General features: G+C 40.9%; 1 protein-coding gene across 6 annotated transcripts in view; it reads left to right on the top strand.

Moving 5' to 3' along the window:
* Positions 1-27,227, top strand: part of glra1 (glycine receptor, alpha 1) — a 148,132-nt gene that overhangs the window by 52,851 nt on the left and 68,054 nt on the right. For all 6 annotated transcript variants that reach the window (XM_088080724.1, XM_088080723.1, XM_088080722.1 and 3 more), the window contains one exon: positions 23,990-24,057. In XM_088080724.1, the coding sequence (XP_087936850.1) occupies positions 23,990-24,057 (68 nt within the window). The remainder of the gene's footprint in view (positions 1-23,989; positions 24,058-27,227) is intronic.

Below are 27,227 nucleotides of genomic sequence, written 5' to 3'. Positions count from 1 at the left end.
TGTTGGCTTCACAGGAGACAACGTTTTATATTAGCAGGCAGCAGCCCGTCTGCCTCCAGGCTGCTGCGATGCATAACTTACCCACTGGCTCGGCAGAGGGGAGAAGAAATGCAGAGCTAATGAGAAATAATTTCTCATTTTAATGTGCAAATAGCAGGAGGAGAATCATATCTTAAGGAGTTCAGAGATGTGTTGGGGGGAAAGTGAATGTCAGTCTTCATCTCATAGTATAATATTTGTTGTTGTGAATTGAGGCATTATCCGGAAATGACAGCAAAAATAGAAATATTTCTAATAAATTCTAATTACTACTGTGCAAATTTATAGCGATATGTCTTGACATGACAAGCATGAAGAACATTTTTATGGTCCCTATTTTTGATGATCAAAAAACTGACATTACAGTCTGGATATACTGGTATTTTGTCACGTTCTGTATTTGATGCTTGATTTTCTTCATAAAATGAAAAGGTCTTCCATATATTGATGTAAGAAATTCTCAAGTTGTTGGAGTCATAAATGTTTAAAATAGAGTCACAGGGCAGAAAAGGTTGATAAAATAGGTTTTAAAATGAAATAGACAGTTGCACAATTTCTTACTCTCTTGAAAACACCATGATTTGGGCCATAACACAAATCAGCTCAGCTAGCAAACAATCCAGAGGGCTAAAACTTGTGTTGTGTTTGCACTTGGTGGTCAGTGTGATGCAGATCGTGATATTGTACAATTGCGGCCTGGGCAACTGTGTGCAGGGAGTCTGACTGTCGAGCTGAACACCCACGATGTTTGGTAACCGCATGAGCATTGACGCACAGATTGAGTAGCTACTGGATGGTGAAATATTGGCTGATCAAGTCTGAAAATATATAGAGGAGGTGTGTTCTGCTTGCTTTATGCAGACGATGTGGTTCTGTTTGCTTCATAAGTCCGTGTTCTCCAGCATGCACTGGGGTGAAGCACTTTTTGTAACTATGATAAAAAAAAAAGAAAAGTTAAATAAGAATTGGACATTTTCTAAACACAAAAAAATCAGCCATCCCTGCTGATACACTCCCTGTCAGTAACAAACAGAATTTAACGTCCTCTCTGGCCTTCAGACGAGCTGCTAAATCACACAAAAGTACTTTTATTGACAACTAATAACTTATCAGAGAGAAATTTGGCACGCTGGAGATTAAAGCTCATTGATTTGTTCTGATCGCAGTTCTCACTTTGCACAGAAAGCAATAAAAGAGTATTTTATTTCTCTTCGGTGCTTTGATTCAGTCCTTCAGTGTCCCCCGTGGGACCCTCAAACCTTTTACTCGTAATGATGGTTATTGACGTTCACACCTTGTTCTTCATCATCACAAACACAAACGCAAATTTTTACTACAAAGCTGCCTGCGGGCTCATCTCTTTAATCTGCAGAGCCGCTCTGCGTTAGACAACTTCGGTGGAAATGTCAATTTCAGACGAGGGGAGGACAGCGGAGGAGACATGAAGGGAAAAAGATTAGGTTAATGTAGAGGAAAGAGAGGACGGATGTAGCGTGCAAGAGGAGAAAAGAGACGATGGGAGACTGAGAGAGCAAAGGAAAGGACCAAAGAAAAGGGTAATGAAGATAAAAATGAAATTATGTAGAGAACGGAAGAAAAGGGACAAAATAATAAAGTAAATAAAGTCATTAAATAAACTCAATTAAGGGACAGTAAAGAGGAGGACATTGAGGAAAAGATAAAAAAAGAAACTAAGAGACAAGAATGTTAAAGAAAAATGAAAAAGGTGAAAGAAGTGAGAGCAAAAGAAAGAACAAAGGAAACGAAACAAAAAAAGGGTAAAATTACGGAGCCCACGAGGTGCCAAAGAGAGAAATAAAAATAAAATCAAGGCTACATTTCATTCCCGCCTTTTAATTTGTTATCACGTTTTGGTTGATTCATCTCCTTGTTTTGATCCATTTGTTCCCTCATTTTGATGAATTCGTTCTGTCGTTTTGGTTAATTTGTACGCTCAAGATAAGTGTAGTGTTATATAACGTAACAGAGAGCCAGCCCGAGAACCCGACTCTTCTCCCTGAAGTCTGAATTTGCAACTGCTTCAAGGAAACAATGCTGAATTTAGCTTCTGATTTGCATCTTCCAATTCAGAAGATTCCATTTAACTCTCGTGGTTTTTGAGGGACACCTGATTTAATATGGTCTAAATGTGAAAAATGCAAAAAAAAATTGCGTTTTTACAAATAGAATAAAGGTTTCTCTAATTTGAAAGTGGATTTCAGGCAATGTGGACAATTAAAAAAAAAAAAACTTCAGACATACTTTCACCACAGTTGGAGGTGCAAAAAGCCAAGAATTGGTGTCAAGCATAGCAAATTACGCTCCTTAACTCTCTCCTAAACTGCTGAGTTGGAAGCTAACTTCAGCGTCGTTTACTTGAAGCAGGTGAACTTCAGGCGTCAGAGAGAAACGCTTTCTGTTGTGCTGACTCTGTAACGTCATACACATTACACTTATCTTAATGGCACAAATTAACCAAAATGACGCAATGGATTCACCAAAATAAATGAAATGTATCTCGAGGACGTGCAATAGAAAATCGTGCGCTCGATTTGGTAAAATGTGGCCTTTTTATTTTATTATTTTTTTGTCAACATCATATACAGCAAGTTCCCAGCATTTTTTTTTTATAAAGTCAAGTGAAGATTTAAGTAAAAAATAAATAAATAAAAATAACTCCCTGAGGTTTTGGAAGGTAAAAGTTCCTCCTGTGCTGACACTTTCTTTGTGCTTTTAAATTAATTGATTTTATCAGTGATCATAAAAATAAAATACAAATACAGATAATCTGCTGATGCCAAATATCGGCCTTAATAATGAGCTGATAATCTGTCGACCCTTGTTTTTACTCTCTGTGGCACCTCCCGGGCTTCGTACTGTAGAGAGGGAAAGCTGAGCAAATACTCAGCAGGGAGAGAAAGCCATCATCAAGGAGGGATGTAGGAGGAGCGGGAGGAGGAAGGAGAGAAAAGATATGAACCAGGACACACGGAGAAGGGGGGAGGTAAATGGAGTAGGGGGGAGAGGAGATTTTTCTTCCAGCGTGTTCAGCAGAATCCAGTCAGCAGGTCAGGGCCCGGCGCCTCGCCGCGGCCGCCGTCGGCAGCAGCCGTTCCTCCTGATTAGAGGCTCTGCTCGGCTCCTTCTGTTGTGGGATGTTGAGCACATATTACACACAACTCACCTCCTCGCACCGGCGCTTTATGCAGATTAATGTTAGGCCAAGGGATATTTGTCTGCTAACAGATTCCGGGCTCTCCTTCCCCCTCGGTGGCGTGCGAGAGGCCCGAGGATTCAATCTGTCTCTGTAGATTTATGCTCATCCAAGTGCCCGGTTTCATGGAGGACGGCTTTGTAATGTGATTGCATAGTGCTTTAGAGAGGTGACACTTTAATGTGACGACTGCAGGTTGGAGCATATTGCAGTTATTTTACTTTTTTTTTTTTTTATTGAGAGGGAAGAAAAAAAAAGTGCTGCTATGTAGATTTATGCTTATCCAAGTGGCCTGTCTCATGGAGAACACCTTCATAATGTGATTGCACAGTGGTGCAGAAAGCTAACACTGCAGAATGATTACTGCAGGCTGGAGCACATAGAGTGGTTTTGGTGAATGTAAAGCAGAATATCCCCCTAAACAGATTAATGCCCGTCCGAGTGGCCTATTTTAAAGAGTATAATATGAGTGCAAGCTGCTGTCAAAAGGAAACACTTGGGTGTGATGCAGGGCTTCCCCTCGACTAAAAAAATTACTATAAATCCTCATAGTTACACAACAGAACTAAGCTTGGGCTGTATGAAATATGTCATACATTCCTGAAATTTGACTGGGATGTAAGGTTTATGACAGTTTGTGTGTGTGTACCCCTTTGACGGTGGGTGCGGTACTTTATTCAGCTTTTCAGACTAATAAATACTCAATAGAAATCCGGACTGATGTCAAAGCAACGCTGCGGCTGACAAACAGACACAAATGTACAATAATACATAGTGCAAACAGGCAGGCAGGAGCAGTAAAATCTATATATAATAAAACGTGCAAGGTAGATTTTTTATCATTTTTTAAACATGGTTTTAAAGAACTGAAATTAAGATGTGTCCGTGATCCTGCTTCACATTAGAAGTCAACCAGTATTGTTTTTCAGGGCCGATACCAATTGATAAGAGTTAATTAGGCTGATAACCAACATGTGGAACCGATATGCATTTGCACTTTTTAATCATTTAAATCATCATGTAGATCACTTAAATAAAATGCAGATAAAGATAATCGGCAAAATGTCAAATATCGGCCCCAATAATCAGCCAGGCGCCTAATCTGTCGACCCGTAAAACATCTTACAAAATAGCATTTTTCCTAATGCAATTATTCTGCATTATTTTGCAGAATAATTGCAGATCTGACTCCAAATCCACACGTAATATTCACACACAGACGCACTTAACAACACGTGAAAGCATGCCGTAACTCACGATGCATGAAAACACGCTGCTCGTGTCCCGATCGATCATGCGTTATTGACAGGAAATAACGTCAGCTGCAGTGACCCGACCAGAGCTGCACACACATTTAAATTACAATTGACAAGACATTAAATTTAATAGATTTTTTAAAGCATTTAAAGAAAAAAAAAGGCACTTGGCTTACATGGATCTCTTTACAGTAAAATCCAGATACACATTAACCTTTTAACGCCTGGATCGACCCCAGTTTGTGCTGCATTCAGACGCCTCTCACATGCATTTAAACCTCTGAAACCTCAGAAAATTGGTTTGAGTTCTTTTGAAAATGTGGGAAAAACAATGAGTAGTTCAGCAAGAAATGTCCTGCAAATTCCCAAAAAAAAATAAAAGATATAAAAGATATATATATATATATATATATATATATATATATATATATATATATATGTATATATATATGTATATATATATATGTATATATATTTTAAAATATAGACAAAAAAATATATAGAAAAAATATAGATAAAAATATTAAATATGTTTTTCTCTTCTTTTTCTTGTAACTTTTTACTTATTTCTTGCTAGTTTTGGAGGCTTTTCTTATTAAGTTGCTCATTGCCTTCTTCCGACGCTTTTCAAACAAAACAAGCTAATTTCCTCAGGTTTCAAAGGTTTAATGCTTTGTATTTTTCCTCATTTTAATCAGAAAGAAAATAAACTGAAAAGAGGAGATTCTGAATTTTCTTTTAGTGTCTTATAAAGATATCAAGATCAAATAGTGAAAAATTGGCTTTGATTAAATTATGAATGCAAGGGATTTTAATTAAAGAAGAAAAATCTCATTTGCAGAATGTAAATACTGCATGGACACACCAAGTGTGTGAAAACACGAATCCCCGTGTGGACTCATCATCGTCTCAGTCTGGATGTAACTTTTAAAGAGAAAAAGAGCAGAGTCCCTAATTAAGCGTTCTGTATTGCAGGGAGTGCGTATTACACATTTTAATCCAAAATGGGAATTTAGTTTCAGTGTAAAGACGTGGGCTCTGTGCGAGTCTCTGTCAGAAGCCGAATGAAACTGGAGAGGGTTTAAATTAAAAATCCGTCGCCTCTCTAACACCAGGCAGTACAACACGCGGCCTAAATGAAATGAAAAGATGAAATAGGAGTTTTCTGAATGGGATTCTGTTACTACGACAGTAAAACGGTGTTTAAATAATAAAACCTTTAATTCCCACCTGAATGATCTGAAACATGAAAAGAGGTAGAAGGGGAGAATATCGAATTGACCTGTGTTATCGGTGAGGAGAGACGAAGTGCATGCCAGTGTTTGAGGGATGAGGTGAGGGGGCGGACTGTGTGTGTGTGTGTGTGTGTGTGTGTGTGTGTGTGTGTGTGTGTGTGTGTGTGTGTGTGTGTGTGTGTGTGTGTTTCTACGCTAATCTCACATGACTATCTACCTTCCTCTCAAGATGATTAAAAGCATTGAGCTGGCAGCGCAGCATCACGACACACTGCTAAATCACACACTGATTTATTGAGCAGATGACTGTCTCTCTTTCTCTCTCACACACACTCACACACACACACACACAAATGACAAACAGTACATCTGCACAAACACACGGTCGGGCAAACGTGCAAACAACAAGCAGGAAGAATCAGGCGAACACATACGCTCGTGTTCACACACACAAACACACATGTGTACAGTGCCAATATAAACACAGCACTGCTCACATTTCTATTTCTCTCTCCCACCCACACACACACACACACACACACACACACACACACACACACACACACACACAGTTTGCAGCATCACTACCTCAGTAATCCAGTGGAATAAAGCTTCAGTCACCTCGTCTCTGCCGCCGCGTTGCAGCCGTAGAGACCTGCTATTGATTTCTGTCCCTCTGCAGTCAAGCAGCTGCCAGCCTGTCATGTCTGCCCGTCAGTCAAAACCAGGCCTGGAAAAGCCCTGGAAGGTTCCAGGGACGCTGCTTGCTAATTCACTGCAGGCTCCGTTCACTATCAGGGGTTAGAGGAAGGCAATATGGAAAGTGACCTGTCATATTATGTGTGTGTGTGTGTGTGTGTGTGTGTGTGTGTGTGTGTGTGTGTGTGTGAGAGAGAATGGCACCTTGTATGGGAGCCTCGGCCACCAGTGTATAAATGTGTGTGTGCGAATGTGACGTAGTGCAAAAGTGCTTTGAGTCGTCAGAAGACTAGAAAGTCACTCTACCAGTGCAGGTCCATTTAATATTTAGCAAAATTTTCAATGCATTTTAGAATTTTTAAGTGTTTTTTGTTTAAAAAAACAGTTTCTTGGAGTTTGTTACATCTCCATCTGTAATTTTTGAGTTTTACATATTGCAATTCACTGTTTGTTGACCACCATGCAGTGTTTGTACGCTAAATACTTTCATTTTTCTGCATATCGACAGGATGCTGTCAGGCTGATTCAAACAAAGTGGATCATCTGGAAATCAAATGTCAATGAAGAGTTTTTTTAGGGGAGCTCCGTACAGCTCTGTACAGATAATGTAGACAATGTGTTTTATCAAAATAGTTATATTTGCATCAATTCATCGGCTAAAACCTTCGTTATTCCGGAAGTTTCCATCTCACATGTCCAACAAGTTATTTCATAAAGAAAGCCGATATTTAGTGCGTGTGTGTTGGAATAATATGTGTAAACAGAGACAGGAAATACTTACATGCCAGCACTCACTGACAAACACACACACACACACACACACACACACACACACACACACTCACATACAAATATTCTCATTGCAAACATACAGAGCACACATAACGTCACACGGAAAAACTGGAAATGCTCGCAGGCATGAATGCCAATTTTGAGTAAATATGCATAGAAAAACTCTCTCTCTCTCTCACACACACACACACACACACACACACACACACACACACACACACACACACACACACACACACACACACACACACACACACACACACACACACACACACACACAGCCTCAGGTGATTTCTGACCAGGCTCCCATGCATCCATCCATCTCTCCATCCTCTCCTGCCTCCCACTTTGAATACATTTCATCTCATAATGAAAGTTGAACACCCTGTGGCTGAAAGACAGAATATGAATGAGAAGCAAGAGGCAGAGCGACAATGAGACCAGAAAAGAAAGGAAATAAAAAAGAAAAAAGGAGAGTGAAATAGATTCATGGAAAGAGAGAGAGGAGGAGGAGTAAAACATATCATAATGGCATTTCTCCTCCCTCGCCGGGGGAGGAAAATGAAGTTTTTCCCTAAAGTTCACTCCATGAGGAGGCGATGATGGATGGTTGAATATGTTGGCGGGAGAAACCGCTATTCCTCATCGCACCACTCCAATTAAAATGTGACAGGAAGTGTTTTTTTCCCCCGCCGCTGATCAACCGCACTGTTTACCTCCTCGCTTAGAGCCAAAAGGGTTTACTGTTGTTAGGAGAAGCCAGGTATGCTCTTTTATATGTGGCAGAATAATGAGAGCCGTCGGTGTAAATGAAGAGGGATGAGGCACAAAGGAAGGGCTACGGCATCTGCATGGGAATAGACGCAGAAACAAACAAGAGCGCCGACAGGTTTCTTTTTTTCAGGTGGCTTTAGAGGAAGTAGACACAAGGAGGAGACGAGGGGTAAAAACACGTCTTGTTTCGATAGTGTTTGAGTTGGGAGACGGACGGCGCTTTAATGTTTCGCGGCTTTCGAGCGTTTTCTTTCCTCTCCCCTCCGGCGTTTCACGGCGCTGATGTTTATCTCCTCCTCCGTTGTCGTGTCTGGATGTAAGAGAAGGAAAAAAATGAATAAAACAGCAGCTGAAGACTGAGAGGCACTCTTTTTTTTCCTGTAGTCCTGCTTGTAGGCGTGTTCGGAAAGTCAGAGAACATCCTTGAAAGTTTGAGAATTTGAGAGAAAAATACAGCTCGTGTCTGTTTTTGTGGCATTTTAAAGCTGGGTTAGGCACTTTTATTTTGGCGTTTTTGGGCAAAAATCCCATAATAAGCTTTGAACTTCTGCACCTCCTCTCGGCTCTGTTTTTTAGGTCCATCATTAGAGACTTTGGCCAATCACAGGTCATATCAGAGAGGAGAAGCCCGTTCCTTCAGATGGTGAAAGTCTGATTCAACAGCAGAGAATCCTGCAGAGAAAATAGCAGTTTCAATTTTGGCGACACTGCGAAGAAACTCACATGTGGACTTCTACGTCTGCATATCACGCTGTAGGTATCCTGCGTCTGCTGTTGACGTTCCAGGATGCTGCTACTGCGATGGCCGCTCCCACGTATAAGTGGCTCGCCTTTCCATCACGGCTCCATAACACGCCTACGTGGATTGGAAATAATGACGGCTAGTGCGGTGGCTGCAATAGAAATAAAGCTGCTGATGTTTTGAACATCCATCGCCATGGTTACTGGGCTGTTATCACCAGAGGAGAAGTCACATGACATCACTCAGTGGAAACACAGTCATCTCATAATTGTGTTTTATGGTGTTTTGAAAATATCGTTCAAGTAAAGTGAAGCAGTCCGCGGTGGCGGGAGCGAGGCGAGGGACTGTGGGGTTCATTCTTGTCTCATTTGTTTTCTGATAAACGGAGAGACGAAGGTGAGGAGGGAGCGAGAGAATGAACTTTGTGCAGCTCTAAAGTAAAATAAGATGAAACAAATCACTGTGGGAAACATCAGGTTACTGTATGAAGCGCTTATATATGCCTGTGGTTGTGTTGGGGGAGGGGCTTTGGACGGCGAGCGGAAAGCTGCAGGAGGAGGGTGCTTTTTCCAATTCTGCCTTTTTTTTACCGTCAGATATCTGCCTCCCCCAGCTTTAATTAGTATGCGATTTGGAAATGGCCCCTAAATGAGTCCTGCACAGATCCATGACCTCGACCACATCCAGCCACTTTGGGATGAACTCAAACAGACTGTGAGCCAGAACTTATTAGCAACATCAGTGTTGGACCTCGCTGATGCTCCGCGGTCTGAATCCCTGCAGCAGCTTCAACATCTGGACAAGAGGCTGCGTTCATGTGATGTCGGACGGTCGTAATTTCCCAGCTGGGAAGTCGTTCTTTGATAGATCAATATACTAAAATATGCAACTACTAAAAGTAAATACCAGCTACAAGGAACATAATAACAAAATAGAAATGTTTTTACCGTCAGTTGTTGACACTGTTTCCATGATTTCCATCATTTCTGCTGCCCTGAAACGTCACGCAAACGTCAAAACTCTGCAACTCAGGTATCATCAAAATTTCCCACTCCTAATTAAGACTTTGGAGGGCCGTTCATGTGCTTGTAACTCATAAATACAGTATTTTGGAGGAACACATGAAGGCAGCGTGAAAGCAGACGAGCGGATGCCATTAGAGCAACTCAAACTTAACACTCAACACTCAGATTTGGAGTGAAGTGTTCAATTGATACTTTTGACCATTAAAGAGCCAAATATTTCAGTTAAAGTAGTAAAAAATAGAGTGCACACACCTGCCAAAATACACCTGCAACACAAACTCTGAATTTGTGTCCAGAGATCCTTTGAAGGCCTTTTTTTTTTTTTTTTTTACTAAGACCAAAATCAGTTTTACGACTTCTCCAAACTTTTTTAGCAGTAACTTCCAGGAATATAAAGCTCTCAGCGTTTGATAAAATGTTCATTATTTCACTGTTTCACTATCGAGGCAGGAGATTTATGACGCTTTAAAGCTCCCGGGGAAACCTTTTTTTTCTCTTGTGCGCGCTGGCATTTCGGCTCTGATGTTTATGCATTGAGGATAAGAAGAAAATGATCACCTCCTCAGCTGTCGTGTCCAAACATAATGGAGGAAAAACAGCAATAGGGAAAGAAAAACAACCCTCTTCTTCTCTCTCTTCTTTCTTTCCTCGTCACACTCTCACCTCCGTCCCGCTTGTAAAATGAGCCGCGTTCCTTAACTTCCATGAGCATGTGTGGGGAATATATATTAGTTCAATAAAAAGTAAAACTGCTTTCTGCGGACCATATAGCCAACAGACGACGGCCTATAAATATTTAATGTCTCGCAGCCATTGTAGTATTTTGTGCTGAAGGCAGCTCGATTGCAAAGGAGGCGATCCTGCGTAATTCAGAGTATTATTCATTTAATTTGTAGCCTGCGACTTTTCTTCTCTGTTTGCTTTGTTCAGCTCGGTGCCATTTGTTGGTGTGCATAAATCCGGCCTCAAAGCTGCTGCACTGAGGTGTCACTTAGAGGAGAGGAAACTGAGCGTCAGGAGAGGAGAGAGTTAAATAAAGCACAGGAGAGCAGGGCCAAGACAGTCCTACAGAAACCTGGTTTCACAGCCCTCCTGAGGTCTGCTGCACCACCCACACTCTTTCCTTCTTGTGAAAGCACGAGGTGTGCGAACGGTCTCTACCTGAACCTCATTTCAGAACAGACCTGCAGTCTGGATGTTTAGCTTGGCGTCTTTGGATACCAGAATTTAGTAGGCGATAGGGATCGAAACCTGCTTCTATAGAAGAGCTCGTTCTTCTTTTTTCAAAAGCTGAAAATCAGTAACGTTTGATCTTTTTAATACTCCCGTGGATCCTGTGACATAACGTCACATCTCGAGTCGAGTCGGGTCCTTTAAGTGCAGTCACTGGTCTGCGTACATGTTGTTCGTGTTCCTTTTGAAAACAAAGGTCAATGTTAGGGATGTAACGAATTACTCAACTCACAGTTTGATGCAATCCACTATACGTTTTTCTGATGATTTTTTGAAAACACAAAATGAGATTACAGAAAAATTATGATTGAAAAATATTATGTTAATTATGTCACACAAAATGATACAAAATACTGCATTTGGACGTGTAGTTGTCGTTGCGGTCTTTTCTGTTATCTTCTCGCCTTTATTTCTTCCCGATGTCTTTTAATATTGCCCGTCACGGAGCCTTTGCTTCGTCTTATTTACGTTGGCAAGCTGGCTTTTGTCTTGGACACATATGATGTGACACATCGAGCAAGCGAAGTCGAAAAGCAGATTACACCCTCTGCTGTTCAAAAAGAGTATCACGGTTCGTTTTTCATTTCACAGATTTAAATCACATATATTTAGTATCGAGTTTTAACTGCCTCGCGATGCATCGTTACATCCTCAGTTAATGTTGTTACATGACTTTACCCGAGTTTACGTTTATTGTTAGGTGGTAACCTCCAGTAGGCAGGATTTTCTGGATAGAAAGATGGATGGTCAAACAAACACAGGACTTTGACCCAAGAGACTTCATGTCCTGTGTGAAACCAAAAGTCATCGTAGTACTGACTCTACTTAACTACCCAAAGTGCCTAAATTTAAATCAATCATGACCTAATCCTAATTATTCAAAGTGACACCACAATCTTTTCCTAAACTTAACAAAATATTTTTTGTTCTCTAAATTTAAGAAAGTGTTGTTCTTTCTGTAAACCTAAAAAAACTGCGGCTGTTTCACATTTACCACGTAACGACATGTTTCAAACTGCAACTGTTCGTTATAGACTTTGCATTAGCGTTGTTTCTGTGTTGCCATTAGTACTTTTAACTTGTTTTGTGCCCAAGACCACGTGATGCGTCGTGAAGGGTTTTTTACCTTTTTATGTATTCTGTGAGACTGTGTTGTTTCGATTTACCACGCTTTTATGTTTTTTACAAACACATTGTCACAAGTCTCTCACCAACCAAAAGGTTTCCTAATTTCCCTCACCCTATATTCTCGACAACCTAATTCTTCAGAACATTACATTTCAAAATTGGCGTGAAAAAAAAATGAATGCAGCAGTTTTATAATTGATCAGACGTAATTCTTTGATATCTGTTTGTATTATTTAAGATACAAAATGCTGTTTTCAAAAATTTGTGAGTTTTTGACAGAAATGCGCTCAATAATCCGTAGTAATAGTCCGATTTTTACAGTTTTCAAACACTTGTCTGAAGAAATCTCTGGATTTAACTTCTCCCACCGACATCTGGCAGTCTGACTTCCCGAGCTCATCAAAACTTAAATCTGCTCCCCAGACACGCACAGCTCCAACGCCTCCGTCCGTCCTCAGCGTGAAGTGAACTGCGGCTGCTCCCAGCTTGCAGCGCTGTGGCGTTGCAGAGCAGCTCCGTTCGTGAGGCTATTGTTGGCTGAGTCATTGTTGGCAGATGGGGATCAAGCCACCAACCGGAGGCCTGAGGACGGCTGCTGCGAGTCCCTGATTGATGCTGATAAGACCCCTGAGCCTCGCTGGAGTTTAGAGACGAGGCAAGACGAGGATGTTTGTGAGCCGAGGACTCAACTGGAAACCACGCAGAGATGATGGATCTGTGTATTGTTGTGCATTCGAGTGACGTGTTAAATAATATATCTGTTGGCAGAAATAGGACTCTAAAGTGAGAGACTGAGCAAGTTGACAGAAGTCTTCACTTGTGCAAAGAGAGAAAGATTTTCTTTCAGTGAAGTGGCATCATTGCTACTACATACAGTGTATGTTACATTTGTCATGTTATACATATAATATCAGCATTACTACTGTGATGCAATTAATGAGCTGACTTTGTCATCAGGAGGTGGGAGAGATAGTGGATGGTTATTAGGCAGAATATTGCCACAAAAGCGATTTTTTTACTGCAGCATTTCTGCATTTCCAGCTGGGGTCGTACCATGAGAAGCTCTTGTTTTTCTTGTGGACACATTGCCGTGTTTCCAGCTGGTATAATGCCACGAAAAGCATTTGTCTTTGACAAATCTGCATTTCTAGGTGGGATTGTGCCACAAATGAGTTTTGGTTTTTTTAAGTAGTTTGCACATGATGTGATGTCGCTGTGAAGGACAGCAGATGGAGGGGCAGGAAATGATTTCTGTATGGAGAAGCGCCATAAAAGTACCAAAGTTTTGTGCTGTTTACAGCTGTGCGTACCGGTCAAATTGTGGAAATAAACAAGCTATTCCTGAAAGTAGTGACGCATAGAGGCGAGAAGTTTGAAAAATTCACAGAGAAACTGCAGCAGACGTGGATTAAAAACCGTCTCAAGTCTGGAGGCGCAGAGTAAGACAATGCTCGAATATGTTTTGTATGTCGTAATTTGTTGTTTCTGAACACCTCTGAGAACGATTGACCTCACCTCCGTCCATGTGAAGTTACTGCAGAGTTGAAATAACGACATAAAAAGATTCTGTGCGAGTCCGCCTGCTTCGGGCTTTTGTACATCGCTGCTTCATGCTAATGTACTGAAGAGCACAGACTTGGTTGTTGGCTTGGTCGATTGACAGTGAAAGAAAATTAATTTCATGAATGATGCATCATATTGTCTCCTGTTGTAGTTAGAGGGGAAATGGCGTGTGTGTTGGCAGAGATGTTGGCTGAATCCGTCTTGATTTTCATGCTTTTTTTTCTCCAAATGAATGTCCAAACAGGGTAACAAGCTTTTTTGCCAAATAAATTAAAGTAGAGGGAAGAATGATGTTAAAGACGCTTCTCTGTTCTTATAACGGCGAGATGTAGACTGCATCGGATCTTAAAGTATTCACTTGGCATCCCTGGGTTTGAGATTCAGCCCTACATTGGCAGGAATGACGCTCCCCGCGGCCTTTATGCACCTGCTGTATCACCCTAACATATGGCATTTGGTGGATGTGGTGTAACCTGCTGTTTGGTGGATGCTTTAATCCAAAACGCCTCCCAGTGCCGTGACTGGATGCATTTGTAATGAAGCCGGCTCCGATGGGAACGGAAAGCTTCATCTTGGAGCTAGTGACCAGATTCGGAGCCAAAAACACGCCAAGCTGCCGTGTTTTTGGAAAAACTCAATTTGAGCCAGTGTTGATACAGAGAAGATAAAACAGTCCCCGAGGCTCATGTCTTGAGTCCACACCTCGCCGCCACCGATCCCGCTGTCGGTTTAAAAATCACAACGACGACGAGACGTTTAAGTTGACGCTCGAAAAAAAAAGCTTCAAGTCTGCTGAGGGAAGGGGGGGAGGGCAGGAAGCCCGCCCAACTATTAATCATTAAAAAAGCAATTACAGGCACTTCCCTGGCAGGTTTATCAGGCTGTCATCTTCATACCATCTCTATTTAGACCTATCTACTTCCTGGATTACCACCAAACACTCTTTCCTCTCTGTCAGCTCGGCTTCGGGGTGAAAAATGAGTAGATGATGACGACCAGCAAACAAGACACTCAAATAATGAAAAGGTTCTGCGAACTATCCGCCCCAACTATCTGCACTGAAAATAAAGCAAGGTTAATTCCGTAATTTTTTTCTCTCTTTTTTTCCTTTCTCTTAAACACCGCCCCCCAAAAAACCCAATAAGAGTATCTTTAAAGCACCAGATCGATAAGCAGAATCGGTAAGAGTAGTAGTATCGTTAAAATCTTAACGATACCATCCCGAGCCATCAGTAGGGGCGCTAATTTAGGAGTTACTCCTGTGGGTTGTATTAGAGGGAAGAAACAAAAGACTCTGTGGTTGTTTGGGTTAAAAGACTTGTTGGTCAGTAAGTTTCAACAAGCTGATGAAACCTGGAAGCTTCCAGAAGTCACATGTTGACATAATGCAGCACGACGTCAGTGTTTTAATGACACGGACTGGAACACATTGTTTCTAAAGCTCCTGTTTGTGTGTGAAATCAAACACACAGAGCGGAGGGAGTGTTTGAGCGTCTCTGCGGCCGCTGCAGTTAACAGAAGTGCTGAGAGGCCGAGCCGAGCCGTTTGTTTCATCCTGCTTTATTGCTGTTGTCACTTGTTTTTAATGAAAGTGGAGTTCGGTTTAAGAAAGGGAGGGAGGGAGGGAGGGAGGGATTTATTCGTGCACCTCAGCAAGCCTCCTCAGCGTGTGTGTGTGTGTGTGTGTGTGTGTGTGTGTGTGTGTGTGTGTGTGTGTGTGTGTGTGTGTGTTTGTAGAGTGTGTGCGTGTATATTCAGTGCCGTTAACTTTTGAGTTTACATGCAAAGAGCTGCTAGAGTCAGAATGTATCTCACAAGAACATTCACACAATAATCTGAATAATTCATACACAAGCTTCATAAAAGATCTGAAACACACCATCCTCAGTGCAATTTTATGTGTAAATTTACTAATTTACCTTTAACTTATCTAGATGTTGCGTTGACTCATCCAGGCTGTGGACTTGCTTTGGTTTGATGTACGGTGGCCCAGCAGGGACACACGAAGGATGCATGCAGAGGATGTGTGCAGTATATTCAAATGTTGTCAGCTGCAAAAGGTTAAAAAGCAACCAAGCGTGCAGACATTATGTATCCGTGCAAAGCTGTATGTTAATGAGAGTTAATATGTTTTGTGTGTGTGTGTGTGTGTGCTCGTGCTCCATACTTACTGGATGTGTCCTTCAGGTTAACACGCGTGTGTATGTTCCAGACACGCCCCAATGCACCTGCATATCTAGGCCTATCTGTACAGTTTAATGTAGATGGTGTGTGTGTGTGTGTGTGTGTGTGTGTAAATTGGTGTATTTGTTTATCGAGCATGTTTGCTCATTTGCCCTCGGTGTGTTTGCACACTACAAGTGTGTCGATTTAATGCATGTCCTGTTTGTTTTTCACTTTATCGTGTGTGTATACAGTGCACACGTCTCTGCTTTTAGAGTTCTGAATATGTGTGTGTGTGTGTGTGTGTGTGTGTCCCTTGTGCACGTTTCTCTATTTATGAGCACCAGATTGACTTTCCAACCTTGTTGTGGTTTTAGGTTAGAACCAGGTTAACCCTTTGAAAGCTGAGTCACTTTTCTTGTGCTTTGTTCGGACACATTTCACAAACATTAAAACCTTTGAAACCTGCAAAGGAAATGTCTCACTAATTGCAGAAAAATATTCTATTTAGAAAATTATTTTTAAACAGCTAGGGGAAAATGACTGAGATTCGAATCATCAGTCGGAGACCCCTCAGTCAGCTGAGATAGCATCTTTTTGTTGTTTTTATTGGGTTTTTTTGCGAGTCAGTGTGCTGTGGGATGTTTTCATCCTCAGACTTTGCTGAGGAGTGAGTGCTCTTGACTGCCAAGCTGCTCTTTGTTAGAGGCTGCAGCGTCGCACTGTGAGGCTCCGAGGTAACATTATTTTAACATCACAAATTAGTTACTATGCACCTATAGGTAAAACTCGAACTTTCGGCAAAAAAATGAAGATATCAGGAATAGAAAAATATTGAAAATAGAAATTATGAGACTGCACTGAATAACTTACACATTCTACTTTATTATACGAGAGGCGAGGTGATACACTGTCTCCAAGTGTCCTTACATGTAGCATATACAAGTACAGACTTGTGTACAGACACACACACACACACACACACACACACACACACACACACAGAGCGAGGCAGATATCAGTGTGCGGCTACAGTAGCCGGTGAGTCATGCTGCCCGCCTGTCCTCCATGACAGTTAATGAGCTGTCGCTTCTTTCTCTTCTTGTGCTGCACCCCCGTCTTCTGTCTTTATTGGAAAGCTATAAAACAAACTGTCTCTCTCCTCCTCTGGATGGTTATTAAATGAACTGCTGTGGCGGAGAATGGGAGAGAAGCAGAAGGAGGAGGTTTTTCGGGGGGGGTATTAGCCGCTCCTCCTCCTCCTCGGGTTTTTGCGTCACGCGCCGCGAGGGACGTCAAAAGAAGACAAATTATGATATCCCTTTGCTCGCCTCCCTCCTGCCACGGAGCGAGAGGACTTTGAAGGAGGGATTTTGAACAAAGCCCGGATGCAGAGGAAATGTGTCAGAGGACTTGAGTAAGGCCTGAAAAGCCATTCGGAGGAGAAACACAGTGATAATGTAATACCAGCTGGTTTATGGATAAACCCTCTGATGCACTCAGACACCTCAGAGCTGCTGCTCACCGGGTTTGTCGAGCCCGTAGACATCAGACAGATACAGTCAGGTGGTCGAGCTGAGGTGATTATTTACCGTCAAGCTTCCAGAGTCCATTTATCCTCGAGTGCACTCACTCGACAACTCCTTTGGTGTCAAATAAAGTGATCATTATATCCATTTTTTGTTTGAAAATCAAGAAAATTAGTAAAATTTGTAACTGAACTGACACCCAGTGCTTTAATTATGCAGATACTCTCAGTAGATTTCTGTGCACTGAGTATATTTTCTGTGTTTTCAGCTGATTTTTAGTTGTTTTTCTACAGAGAAATCAGTGCTTTTCCAGCAGGCATTGTGCTCCCCAAAACAGGTAAACTGATACTTAGCATCACCACTTTTGAATAAGTGGAAGATGTTGGTATTGTACATTTCTGCAAACCACAAATACATTACTGTGCCTGCAGACGACATTCAAGACTAACAAAAAACAAAACTGGTTGTGATTTAGCAAATGATTGCTGTGTTTCCAGCAGCTTTTTAGGGACTAAGCTTTTTTTTTTGTAGCAACCCATCACTGTGTTTCCAACAGCTTATTACGCACCAAACACGGGTGTTTTGTAGCAACCACACAGCTACAGCTGTCCTGAAATGTAAAATTCCAACATATCTGCTACATAATAACCTGCAAATTTAACTTATCAGTGATTTTCAAAGATGATAACTTTGCAGATTTCTTTTGGTCTGTACATACAATGTAGTTATTGTAACCATCAGGAAATATAATCCAGTTTCCTGCTCAGTCAATCAACAAGAGGAGGCAAAACTCTGCAGCAGTGTGTGCTACAGTATGTGGTCTAAATCAGTCAGAAAGCTGCTGGATAAAATCTTTCAAAAATCCTCTGATCTGTGCAGTTCCTGGCACAGAACTTGTTTTGATATTTTGATCATTTATGCAGATGAATGCTGTTTTTCAAACTAGTAATTTGTTCCCACAAATTAATCTGGCACCTTTGTTATTCCAAATCTCAGAGGGATCCCATTGCATAATGAGCTAAGTTGTGTTTCTCCACAATTTTCTCATCACTTTCTGAGAGCGATTCTGAGCTCCCTGCGGAGAGGCTTGTGCACGGCAGAGCGGTTTGTTAGGAGTGCAGCAATAATCCAGTAAACTACAGAAAAAAACAAATACATTAAGGAATTTCATGACCCACCACGTTTAGAGTTTAATGCATCAGTAGTGTCGCACTTTGCAGGCTTCCATAGTTCACATAGTGGAAGCGTTACTTATCTTTCACTCTTGAGGCAATGAAGACTCAGTATATTGGCTTGATTTCTTTCAAAAACATGGGAAGAAGGCAATAAGCAACTTCAGAAGATATGACCCAAAAATCAGAAAAAAAGGACAAGAAAATTAGCAAAAAGGTAGAAAAAGAAAAAAAGTGGAGAAAGAAAAAGAAATTTAAAAAATTCAGAAAAAAATAAAAAATATATAACTTTGACAATAACAAATAAAGTTTTTAGACATTTTTTCCTCTTTTTAATTAATTAATGTATTTATTGATTTTTAATATCTAAATCTACTTATTTCCTGCAATTTTTCAAGCACTTGCCAAGTTGGTCATTGGCCTTTTTCACCATGTTTTTAAAAGAAAGTAAACCAGTTAGCTCAGAGTTCAAAGGTTCAAAAACACAAGAAAAGTGATGTTGATCCAGTTTTTAACGGGTTAACCTCTAATCACTTAAAGCGTCCTGATCCAGCTGTTTTTTGTTGTTTTTTTAGCGACGGTGAAACAAACTCATCTGCAGCCAGTCTTGTTTGCTGCGCTGGAGGCAAACCTGGTTGATTTGATATCAGATTTATTTTTTCCCCCTCTTCCATCTTTATTACCTCGCCCTCCTCTCCTCACGCAGCCCTGTGAGTAATCTATTGTTTGTTCTAATTAGATGCTGTACATGTAAGTCACGTAGGAGGCGGTCGCCTCCGGCTAGCTGTAATGATTTTTCCCCTCTTAACCGTGCATCTTCAACCTTATGATTCCACTCTACGGCTTAACCATAGTTGCGTGCTTGTGTGTGTGTGTGTGTGTGTGTGTGAGAGAGTGTGAGTGAATGACTCTCAGATGATATTCCTCCCCAGTGGCCTCCAGCGGTCCTCAGACTGTGACAGGGAGAGTAATTGGCCATCAAAATAATCCAGACCCCTTCCTTCATTCCCAGCTAGCCGCCGGCCAACGGAATTAGACACTGAATTTAGCCAGGGACATTAAACGCAACCTCTGTGTCCGTGTGTGTGTGTGTGTGTGTGTGTGTGTGTGTGTGTGTGTGTGTGTGTTTGACCTTAACTTACGTGAACATGTATAAGAATATGACTGTAATACAGCACAGTGTTACACAACATTTTGTAACACACACACAAGTCTGATGAAAAGTGGATTAAATATAATGGGATCACAGTAATCACATTACAAAAGTTTTGCAGAAGTTTGTACGCAGCGATCTAATTATGTCACAAACAAAGAGCAAATAATGTCTTTGTCTAAGCATTTTTAATACATTTCTATATGTAGAAAATGCAGAGTTGCACTCTGGGACCAGCCTGCTTGTATTGGAGCACATAATAGTTAATAATTGTTGTTGTTTTTTTTCAAAGGCCCACGCCTCTTTTATGATGAACAAAAAACTACTGAATGTAAACAATAATGCAGTGTAACTGAATTTAATGTATTTTTATCCGCAGAAAGTCCCGAGTCTTTGCGAGCAGTGGATTAAGTGGATATCGGTTTACATAAATGAATGAGAAAACACTTTGAGTGTTTTTCTTCATGCTGTTTTTATGCCACGCTTTAACTCGGCCTCTTTAACATTCAGAGAAGTGCTGCTACCTGAGGAAAAACACTCAGGAATTCAGAGAGGTTTCTCAGCAAGGTCAGCTGAAAAAAGAGCAATGTTTTGAGAGAGATGTCAACAGGTGAGACAGTTTCAAGGACTTTACACCCGTGAAATTATTATGTAAAAAGATGATTAGTCTTGTATTACCTCTCCTTTATTCTTTCTGTGGTTTGAAGATAACAAACATTAAAAATCTGCATCTTTAGGAGTCACACTGGCTCCTGAGACACTTACAGTGCAGCGTATATGTATATTGGTACACACACACACACACACACACGCACACATATATATATATATATATATATATATATATATATATATATATATATATATATTCCGATTAGTGTTAGAAAACACTGTTGTCACCAGCGTGTTGTTGCATTCATAGTGAAACTTTACCGTTCATTGTGCTCGGTCTAAGAGTTTGCAGTCACTCCCTCTGCAGTCTGCTTCTCCTCTCATCCGTCCGTCGGCTGGATCAACATTTTATGGAGATAATACAATGGTTATTGTAATTTTTGGATCTTTATTAACCCTTTATTAAACTTCAGCAAATTGGCTTAATTTCTTTCAAGAACATTGGGAAGAAGGCGACAAGTTTCTTAACAAGAATTGTCAAAAGAAATTTTCTAGAACTTAGTGAAAAATTACCAGAAAATAAGCAAAAGGTTTTTTTCATTTTTTATTTTAAATATATAATAATATTTAAAAGTGTAGTTTTCTGTGCATTTTACCCCCTTTTTTAAATAATATTTAATAATTTACCCCCCTTGTCACCTTATACTCTTTTACAATTATCAGGACATTTCTTGCTGAAATGTTCATTATTTTTCCCCCTTGTTTTCAAAACAAAATCAATTTTGTTGGGTTTCAGAGATTCAAATGCTATTAAAAGGCGTCTGAAGATGCAGCACAGGAAACCCAATGTCGAGCTAGATGTGAAAGGGTTAAAGAAGAAGAAGTATATTTAAAATGTTTCTGTTTAGAGGGCTGTGCAGCCCTAACACTTCACCTCACCCCTCCGTCCCTCCACTTAGCATAAAATGGTGTGTGCACGCTAAGTAATAGAGTTAGAGGGCGTTTTGGGCCTCGGTCTGAGAGGTGATGCGTCCTCTCACTATATCGGCGCTGTAACCGAACACATTGTTCAGTCTGCTCGCTACATCGACTCTCTGTCATCTTCAAACCAGTCAGCACCTGAATGAGGAGTTTAGAGGTTACTCTGTGATTCAGCTCTTAAAGTCAATATCATGTCCGCCTGACACACAGAAGAGAGGCTGACTGTCTGCTTGGCCGTCCTCCACGCTCCTCACCGCAGCTCCGCTCCCGCCGCCGAGTAATCGCATTTGTGTTTGTACAACCTGGTAATGCAGCGAATCGATGGAGCGGCCGCAAAAAGCTCAAACGCTATTTACTTCCACTTTCATCTGAGAGCAACCTTGAACGCAGCGTCTCATCTCTGACGGGGGAGTGAGGGGGACTATTTTTTGTCATTATGAATTCCTTTGAAATGACACTCTGTGTTTATTGATATCGCCCGAGTTTGACCGACAGTGTTTTTAAAAGTCTCAAAGAGAATGTGAAATTGATTTCCTCGTTTTCTTAAGTCGTAATGAGTTGTTTACACGTCTTCTTTCTAAGCGACTCTTGAACAAACTTGCCGCTGTTGTCGGGCTGTTCGGACGCTGTCGGAGTGTTTAAGTCCAGAACAGAGATTCATTTATTCAGCACGTCCTCGCCGCCGGCCCCCGAACACACCGCAGCACACACTCTCTCGCTTTGTTTACTTCCTGCAGTCTGTCAACAACTCACTTTAGCTTTAGTCCTCTCCGCTGCTTTAATATCCGGTCACACACAGGGACTGAAACACACCAACACACACTCTTTCTCAGTTCAGCTCACACACACACACACACACACACACACACACACACACACACACACACACACACACACACACACACAACATGAATTCTGTATTTTGACCTTTAAATGAGCAGGCACATGTAAATATTTTTATAAATACATTAATTGATATTTTCTAATGTATCTAGGCTAAAAAACAGGTTTTTTCTGGTCAAAATATAACTGTTAGTTTTCAAATTACACTTTGTATCTCCCACCATACACTATAAATTTAAATCTTTCCCCTTTATTAAATGATTCATGTGCCAACTTCTAAACATTTTAGAAACAATCAGTAATAATATATTGGGAGGATTTTGAGTTTTTGTGCAATGTTGAACCATGAAACAGGAGCTTGCCATACAACTGTCCAATCTGCCCCTGATTCGTCCTCCAGGCCTGAAGACATCCTCGTCCCGTTATCTTTACAACAACCATCATTCAGTATCCATCAAATATACATTTTGTGGTTTGCACAACAACAAAATGCATGTTTGGGTGTTCTGCAGCACAACACAGTGAACATACATTCGTAACAGTCATTTCCCGTGCAGCATATTTCCTGGGATAGCAAAGGTGAGAGGTAACCTGCTGTCCGTCTGATTTGCTAGCACTCGTTGCCTTCGTTGGTCGTTTTGTTTAGGTTTTTTGCACGAGGAGCGAGACTGGTTTGGGTTTGGGTGCCAGGCACTCGGAGCAGAAATTAACATCAGAATCGTGCCCACAATCGACGTCCCACCAGGACTCCCAGCTGGCTGGACGGTGCGAGGGCCCAGTGCAGCTTTAAGTGGATGTTTTTCTGTATCTCTTTCCTGAGCAGAAGATTCAGACAGTGTGGATGTTCACTCTGCATCTTTTCTGCTGTTCATACAGGTTTGCCGTCCTGCTCAATGGCAGCTATTTTTTCGTAGTCGGGGTTAAAAAGGCGATGTTGATGTCTTGAGGCAGAGCCAGAAAAATGGTCAATAAACAGAAACAGAAATCTCAAAGCTGCATTTATCAGTGTCTTCAGATTAACAGTGGCTCAAGTGACTGTGTGAAATGACAGGGGTCATTTTTAACATTAAAAAGAGAATTATCAACAACTTTGCAGTTTCCTTTCAGCTCTGAGGAGTATTTTGACATTTTTCAGCTCATTATTTTGATTTTGAATTTAGTAGTTGTAATGTTTTTGGTCATAATCTTTCATAAACCCATTGAACGCCATCGTCCAGCAACAAATAGCACAAAGACAGAGATAGAGACAAGCTGGGGAAGAATTTAGAGGGTAAAAAGCCAGGTATTTGTGGTTGGTGGAGCCCAAAAGCAGAGCTAAAAGAAAAGATTTTGGACTTACATCCATCAGTCCGACACACTCGCCGAGGTCATAACGTCTCTGTGTGTAACTGGACGTCTGATTAGTCCACATGTCCACACTAAGTGCTACATGAGGTGATGATATATCAGTGCTGTGTTGCAGCTTGTTCCACTTTCCCCAAGTGGCAAAAATAAATCAATGTAGCTTGAAATTGGCATATTTTCTTCGATCGACATGACTGACAGTAAGTGAACTGCTCCGAGTAACCAGCGGGGAAAATTAACCCCTCCCCCACAGCCAACACAAACACAGTGTCAGACTGATTAATGAAGTGAAATAAACTGTTTAGCCTCATTATCAGACGAGATGTGATTCTGTGACGGATCGGGAAAATAAAGAAGTTTCTGACAACCTTGTGTGAAATGTTTTATCTCTTGATTTATGCAAAAACATTTTATTCCATTCTGGTTGTTAAAAACTCTCTCTGATGAAATCTAACTTCTCCGTCTCTTTCCCTCTCCTCTTCCTCTCCGCAGGTCCACCGGTAAACGTAACCTGCAACATTTTTATCAACAGTTTTGGGTCCATCGCTGAAACAACAATGGTAAGCACAATTATTCTTAATAGAACTTTCTGATACATCTCGACATGTAGATTTTGATATTATTTATTTGTCACTTGTGTGAGTGTATTTGTGTTGATGGTTGAGCGGCTAATGGAAAGTGTCACATCCCGCCGCAGCTCCATTTCGGCTCGGGCAATTTTCCCCTGAAAAATGCGATTAACTGAAACGGAGTTGGCGGCGCTGATATTCAGGGCATCCAAAGTTTCATTTTTATTTCCTTTGAAAAATTAAAAGCCTTTCGTCCTGCGAGTGTTTAGAGATCTCTCCGGCTCATTGAGCTTGTCTCCCATTTCCAACACTTCATTTAAAAGAGCGCATCAACGCAGCGGCCATTTGCATAACAACGCCATGGCGACGGCGGCGATGATGTCGTGAGCAGTGGGGGGGAATTTTCTCTCATTCATTACACAGAAAATCCATTAGTGTTAATATAACAGAAGCATCAACCTTCACAGAGCAACAAGGCCCAACGCAGATAACACTCAACTGTAGTGTGTGTGTGTGTGTGTGTGTGTGTGTGTGTGTGTGTGTGTGTGTGTGTGTGTGTGTGTGTGTGAGGTGATCTCAGAAGCCACGGCATCCATGAATGTCACTAAAAACAGCACACACCCGCCGCTGTAACCTTCATAAAACACATAAATCATCATCCTCAAAAGCGTGTGGACAGTCAGCTGTGTAAACCTCGCTCACCTGATGAAGAAAAAACTTCGTCATCAGCGCCGTGTGTGAGTTTTGTCCACTCGGAACGAGAAAAACACAGCTAAATAATAAATATTGAAATGTCTCATGTAGGATTTGGTACCAAATTATTAACGGTCCAGATGAAATTACGTGGGTAAAGTTGGTAGCACGGAATCATCTTAAGTAGGGGTCGACCGATAGTTTTTCAGGGCCGATACTGATACCGATTTTTAGGAGTTAATGAGACTGTTGTAGAGTTTTTCCTCAGTCGATGTGACGGTCTAAAGACGGAGGGATGTCGTACGTTGTAAAGCCCTCTGAGGAAAATTTGTGATTTGTGATAATGGGCTTTATAAATAAAAGTGACTTGACTTGATATGAAACATTTGTACGTTACTATTTAGCAGAAAAACCTCGGTTATGAAATTATCACGTTTTGGCTCAAAATACCCGGTTTTGGTGGCACAATCTGGACTTGTGTTTATTGTGTTCAGCTTTCGTGGCACTAAGCACAATGTGAACACAGTGACAGAGCTCTTAAAAAAAACACAACCGGTTTTGTTTGTTTTAGTCTCAAACAGCAGTTTGCAGCTTAGAGGTGCAACATGATTTTACAATATGGAGGCTGAAGGAAACGACATTCTTGTAATTATTGAGGGTGAAGGGACAAAAAAAGGTAATGTTTGTATCAAATTCAGGTTTGAATGTCAGCAGTATTCAACCCTAGTCCCTGATTTTAAAACCTTAAAGGTTAAGGATAACGGATGGTGATGTTCTTCAGTTGAGAATATACAGCCTGACTTCACTTCATCTGTGCTGAAAAGCTCTATTTTTGTCCAAAAACTATTAAAAACATAACTGTGATTTCTATTGTTGGACTGGGTGACCATCCCTTCATTACCACAAACAGATTCACAAAAAAACAATGTAAATGAAGAGGAAGAGAAGGAAACAGTGAAGGAGAAAAGACAGAAAGAAGGTAAAATATCTGTGGAGGGAAATGCAGAAGAACAGAGGGAAAATGGCAGGTGAAAAGAAAGAGCAGAGAGAAGACATAGAAAGGAGGACAAAAGGAAAAGACAGAACAAAGGCACTTGTAGTGAGGAAAGGAGGATATCCCAAGCTGAACCTCCCCAGGACACACACACACTCTCACACACCAACTAACACACACTCGCACAAAGAAAGTGCTGCCCGCTGCAGATTGTCGTCATGCAGAACAAATTCCAGATTTTCCCTCCTGCAGAGGCCGAATCGATCCTTGTCACAAGCGAAGGGGGAGTGAGATGGACAGATGGGGGATGACTGAGGAGAGGCAAACAATAAAAACACAGAAAAAAACAGAGAAAGTACAAAATACCAAGCAGAGGCAAAAAATATAGAGGAAGACAAGACGACAAAGAGCCAAAGTTTCACACAACAACCGACCGCTGTGAATGTTATCAGTCGTTGGTTTGAGGTTGTAAGCTGCGACTCAGCCGTCTTTATTTATGTTATTTGTTTGGATAATTGTAGGAAGTCAGGTGACGCAGTCTAAAAAGCAACCAAGATGATTCAAGCAAACACAGGACTTTGACCCAGCAGACCGCTGTTTGGCTCAGCGTTGACTTATTTTCATTTATGTCGAGTATGAAACTTTTGTTATGTGACAGTTTTACTCATTTTAACTTTCATTTTATTTCGTTTTTATTTGTTCTGGACATAAACAACCAGATTTAGATACAAAACCGCTCTAATGCACGTTCCATGACTGAAAAGGAGACAATGTAAAATAAATATTATTTTACGTGCCCCTTTCCTAAATTATATGAAAACAAAAGAAACAGATGGTCTGTCGTTGACGGTTACTTAAAATAAATACGTAGAAAAATCAAGAGCCATACATCATAAGTCACCTTCAACACGGGGACAGATTCTACCCGCTAGCTTCATATAGTCTAATTATTTTATCTCTATACACCTTCTTAAATTTAAAAATATTTTTACGACACTTCCACAGTTTGATGCCAAACGCTGAAATACACATCTGCTTCAGTGTGCAAACTGGTGCTTAAAATGAATTTTCCTCATGCGTTCCTAATCCCCTGACATAAAAACAAATAAAGTTTCGAAGATTTTTTAATAGTATTCTGCTTTCTGCCTTATACATAAATGATAAAGCCTGTAACTCAATGAAATCTTTAATTTTTAATAATCCTGATGTAATAAAAAGTCATCTTAAACCATGATCTTCTTCCAAACCCACAGAGTAGCTCTTTTTTTGAACATTCGCGCTGAACCGCTGTGCTAATGGCTGTTCTCACTATCTTTGTAAAATAAAACTGATATCTGGACTCAAACGCTGTGAACACGGAGGCTCTGTGCTGTGAAGCAGCGTCAATTAAGACAGAAACACTCTTTATTATTTTTAATATTACTTTTCATGCTGTCTGCAGCACATCGCCGTTTCACGCCTCCCTCGTTTACAC

This window comes from Plectropomus leopardus, chromosome 8 (genome assembly GCF_026936395.1).
Source record: "Plectropomus leopardus strain MGB_pleo_1.0 chromosome 8, ASM2693639v1, whole genome shotgun sequence".
Classification (NCBI taxonomy): Eukaryota; Metazoa; Chordata; class Actinopteri; order Perciformes; family Serranidae; genus Plectropomus; species Plectropomus leopardus.
This window is presented reverse-complemented; position numbering and strand designations above follow the sequence as displayed.